The sequence below is a fragment of the Quercus robur genome, chromosome 5 (genome assembly GCF_932294415.1).
Source record: "Quercus robur chromosome 5, dhQueRobu3.1, whole genome shotgun sequence".
Lineage (NCBI taxonomy): Eukaryota > Viridiplantae > Streptophyta > Magnoliopsida > Fagales > Fagaceae > Quercus > Quercus robur.
The window spans coordinates 22,253,535-22,258,122 of record NC_065538.1 but is presented as its reverse complement, the minus strand read 5'-3'; the positions used below and the strand labels follow the sequence as shown (position 1 = coordinate 22,258,122).

Below are 4,588 nucleotides of genomic sequence, written 5' to 3'. Positions count from 1 at the left end.
GGAGTCTAGTTTTGCTCCATGTGTCCCATATAATTTTTAAATTACTTTTTTCAAGAGATATATACGGTTCAAAAACCGAAGAGTCGAAATCCAATTAGATTCTAAATTGGATTTCAACCAAAGTCTAATTTAGTGCCACATGTTTATATCATTTTTTAATTTTTGTGCAAAGTAAATTATTAAGTGCAAGAACTGAAGAAAGTTTAATAGTAATGAACCTTCAAAAAACCAATCATATCTACTCAAAAAAAATCACCAAACTAATACTCTCACAACGTGCCATGCATCTTCTAAGGATATGCTATCATGAAGTTTTTCTTCCTACCCTACTCTCAGAGCAATTCCATGGAGGTCATGCCAAATACTCACTAATATCTTATGTTTCATATGTAAAAAGTTTTAGTGTTATTCTAATTTATGTTAGGTTGGACTTTTTACAAGGTAATGAATTGCTTCTCTTCGTTAATTATGCATGCCTTAACATTAGAAAATAGTTGAATACAAAAATTTTAGCCTTTTGGATTTTTCTTTAAAAAAAAAAAAAAAAATGGTTTCCAATAAGACATGTTTTGCTTAGCTATGAAGACTCGTATTTACATTATATTTCATAAGACAGATATAGAGATACACCCCACAGTATTGATGCATTTTCACTTCTAATTAAAAATATATACAAATACCCTCGAATGAAATTTTGATAAAGTTTTGTTTGGTTTTGAGAAAACAAAGAGGACAAAAAGGTTTTGTGGTTATGTAATAATATGTTTTAGGTGTGTGCACTGTTAATAGGTTTTTTTTTTTTTTTTTTTTATGAGTTTATTTTTGTTTCAATCATGCATTTCTGCTCCCTCTTCATTTTCCAAATAAATGATTTATAGTTTTACACACTATTTCAATCTCCTTTTTTTTTGGTCAAAAATGGCAAAAGAATAAAATGCCGAAGTAATAATTGTCTGGTTGTTTTTATGCTTCTTCCTACCACTTGATTCCCTATGCTGATAGAGAGTAAAAGTCTTGCTCCGTTTATATAGTAACTAGCAACATTTTATTTAGGGGTAAAGTGTAAATGTCACATAAAATATAGGAATATGCTTGAAAAGTTTTCTTAGAAACTGTTGAGATGCAGATACGTGTCAAATTTAATGCTCCTGCACATTGAACCCGTTGAGATGCTAATACATACCCAAAAGAAATTGGACAAGCAATCATTTATGATATAGAAGTTGACAATCTAAATTGTCCAACATATTACCTACACAACCAAAATGCAAAAAATGAAAACAAAGAATGAATTCAACTACAAAGGAAAACACGTGTGTAACAACCAAATACTCAAATCAAAAAAACCAAGAACAAAATATTTAACTTAAGATTTCACAAAACACATGTGCCTCAATTTAGAACTGAAACAGCTTTACAATCTACAAACTTCAACTTTTTTCCAGCCCAAATTTCCTTTTCAAATGAACTACTTTCAATGCAATTAGTAGTACTATCTTATCTTTGATGTGATCACAGAAACGAAAATAACAGTGCCTCCATGACTTCTTCAATAGTATGGTGCCACAAACACTCCAAAATCCTACAGCAAACCCGAGTCCAATGCTAGCATAGAACCATATCCTTTCATAATCATCTCCATCTTGTTTGTCATCAGCATCAGTAATAGTTGGGCCATCAGATGTTTCATCTCTTGGGCACTTGGTCGGAAGAGGAGACCCACACAACAAAGGATTTCCCTTGTATATGGTTGCATCATTTAGTGTTTGCAGCTGATTACCAGATGGGATTCTTCCTGTCAAGTTGTTAAAAGATATGTTCAAGTGTACTAAGAATGTCAAAGAAGACATGCTTCCAGGAATAGGACCAAAAAGACTATTGTTTGAGAGATCAAGTGTTTCCAGCCACCGCATGTTTCCTATATTCTTAGGAATGCTTCCAATTAAATGATTCATTGACAAGTTTAGTGTCCCCAATCTTGTGAGGCTTGTTATTTGAATAGGAATTCCTCCTGTCAAACTATTCCCTGAAAGATCAATGTAGGTAACAAATTGGAGAGTGCGATCATATTCATACTCTCTTCCTTTTGTCACTATGTATGCTTTCTCTGTATAGTTCTCAATAGGCTTGTACCCAAAGGTGTTATGATCAACCATAGCAGTAAAATTGTTGAAACAATCTGGAATGCCCCCAAAGAGATTATTTTGTGCAAGATCTAGGATGCGAAGTTTATAAAGATTGCACCATTTTTGAGGGATGATTCCACTGAATAGATTTGATCGTAGGCGTAACATAAAGATGTCTGATTCTATCCATGACGGAAGATTCCCTGAGAGACGATTCCCCCCAAAATCCATGCTCACAATAGAACAATTTTGCAAGGAAGAAGGAATTTCTCCACTAAGATTGTTGTTGCTCAACACTAATATAAAAAGGTTTCCTAAGAAACCCATTGAGCTCGGAATTTTTCCACATATGTTGTTGTATGAAATATCCACAACGCGTAAGCCCATTTGTGACTCGTTCCAATGATGAGGGAGCTCTCCTGAAAGATTATTTCTCCTGAGGACAAGAATATTAAGATCTTTTATTTTTGATATGGACAAAGGAATTTTACCATAGAGGTGGTTCTCTGAAAGATCTAAATACTGTAAGCTTGGCATTAGATCACTAATATTTGATGGGATAGGGCCTGAAAACAAATTGCTTTGTAGAAATAGCTTAGTCACATTTGGAAATACTAATTGGTGCGGCAAATTCCCTTTTATTTGATTGTTGGATAGATCCAAGTGGGTGAGGTTAGAAGATATCATAGAGAACCATTCCTCAGGTATAGTGCCTTTGATTTCAACATTTTTTAGGATGACATAGGTAAGCTCACTTTGAACTTGAAGCCATTTAGGAAATTTGGGGCCAATGAGACAGCTTTCTAGATGAAGAATTTTGAGCTTGAAAGGAGGGCGCCAGTCGTATTTCACATTGAAAACTAGAGGTTGACTTCTATTATTAGTTGTTAGTACAAACTCTTCTAGTCTTGTGAGATTCATCAATTGAGCTTCTGTTATGACACCTTCCCAAGAATTTTCTAAGATATACAATTTGACTAGCTCTGAGAGTTGCCCAAAACTTTCTGGAATGGTTCCATTCATCTCATTATATGAGAGATCCAACTCCTTCAAGGATGACAAATAGCCAATAGAATCTGGAATTGAACCATAAAAATGGTTACCACCGAGATAGAGGTATTTCAAGTTTCCAAGTCTCCCAAATGAATCAAGGATTTTTCCTCCTTGATTGCTAAAAGTCAAATCAAGACTTGCGAGGCTCGTAAGTTTAAACAGCCACTGAGGTATGGAGGTGTTAAATGGGTTGTATGATAAATCTATGGAGGTCTTAAATGGGTTGTATGATAAATCAAGGACACGAAGAGAGGTGAAAGTAAGGGAAGTAAGGGAAGATGGAAGGTGTTTAAGCTCACATGAATATAAACTTAACTCCAGAAGGGAAGGAAGCATGTTAATTGCATGCAGCCAATCTGCTTTGGTATGATTGATCTTCACTCCCCCCATATACAGGTACTCTAAAGAAGAGAGACTTGAGACCCAATCCAAGTTTCTGGTAGACAAATTGTAGTTTCCTTCAAGGTCAAGATGCGTCAGGCTGGACAGATTGCCGAGATAAGGACTAATCTCCCCTGAAAGAGATTTATTAACATCCCCTGAAAAAGATGCATATATAAGAGCAATTTAGATGCATCGAGAATTCTTTAGCATGCCAAAAAGTTCAGGAATTTGAATATATTTAAATATTTTAAGTGAATCAAAGAAGAAGTTATCTTACCGAGCAATGACCTCCGCCAACCCCTAGGAGAAGCGGTCGAGCACCATCTACACGGAGAATTATCTCTTTCGAAATAATCAAAGCGCCTGTGGCGTCCAGCTGGGTTGCTAAGATTGAGCTTGATAACATGACCTGATTCGTTGTCGCACTCTACGCCTTTCCATTGGCAGCAATCTTCACCGACCCATGAAGAAAGCTTACCATTTACGCCGGCCTTGAAGCTGACAAGTGCTTCTCTTTCACTCTGGGTGCATTTCACTGTCACATTATTAGTCTGACTCTGATTTTCAGAGCATGAACCCAGTTTGAATATCCCCAAGGACAAAATAAGAAATACAGAAACAGTATGATTATAATTAATCATCATGGAGTCTTGTGGATTTTTATGAAGCGAAAGCCATGCATTAACGGTGAATATATATCACTGAAGTGTGAACTAACTTTAGATTGGGATGGTCAGGTCAAGGATGACCTTGTTAGAATGGGTTGAAGGGTTTATTTTTTTTGACACGGTCACGGTTAGTGAAAGTTCCTGTTATAATCCACACACGGTATGGACTAGAGAGCAGAAGTAGCCTGCCTCGTGAGTCATGAGTAAAAACACTAGGACCCATTTTCCACTCGGCGGAGACTACTTTTTCACTTTTTTCCACGTTGCAGGAATCATATGGTTCGTATTGCTTTTTCTACTTTTTCTTCTAAACAATTCTATAATTTCCCACACGGTAAGTCAAAGTTCTTCCACATA

At 35.9% G+C, this 4,588-nt stretch overlaps 1 protein-coding gene across 2 annotated transcripts; it reads right to left on the bottom strand.

The window, feature by feature from the left end:
- Nucleotides 1–1,270: 1,270 nt before the first annotated feature.
- Nucleotides 1,271–4,253, bottom strand: LOC126725513 (receptor-like protein EIX2). 2 transcript variants are annotated; one of them, XM_050430277.1, is made up of 3 exons: nt 3,841–4,253; nt 3,391–3,718; nt 1,271–3,357 (listed from the first exon to the last, which is right to left on the bottom strand). In XM_050430277.1, exons 1-3 carry the CDS (start codon nt 4,205–4,207, stop codon nt 1,431–1,433), a joined length of 2,622 nt encoding a protein of 873 aa, XP_050286234.1. In that variant the 5' UTR covers nt 4,208–4,253; the 3' UTR covers nt 1,271–1,430. The 2 variants fall into 2 exon arrangements, with proteins under 2 accessions (XP_050286234.1, XP_050286233.1); XM_050430276.1 differs by having other exon boundaries at nt 1,302–3,718; nt 3,841–4,245.
- Nucleotides 4,254–4,588: the final 335 nt, after the last annotated feature.

Excerpts from the sequence above, each read along its gene's own strand:
- LOC126725513 (XM_050430276.1), bottom strand. The coding sequence starts at position 4,207 with ATGATGATTAATTATAATCATACTGTTTCTGTATTTCTTATTTTGTCC. Across the intron at positions 3,719-3,840 it reads TTGGCGGAGGTCATTGCTCG|GGGATGTTAATAAATCTCTT; the intron begins GTAAGATAACTT and ends CATCTTTTTCAG.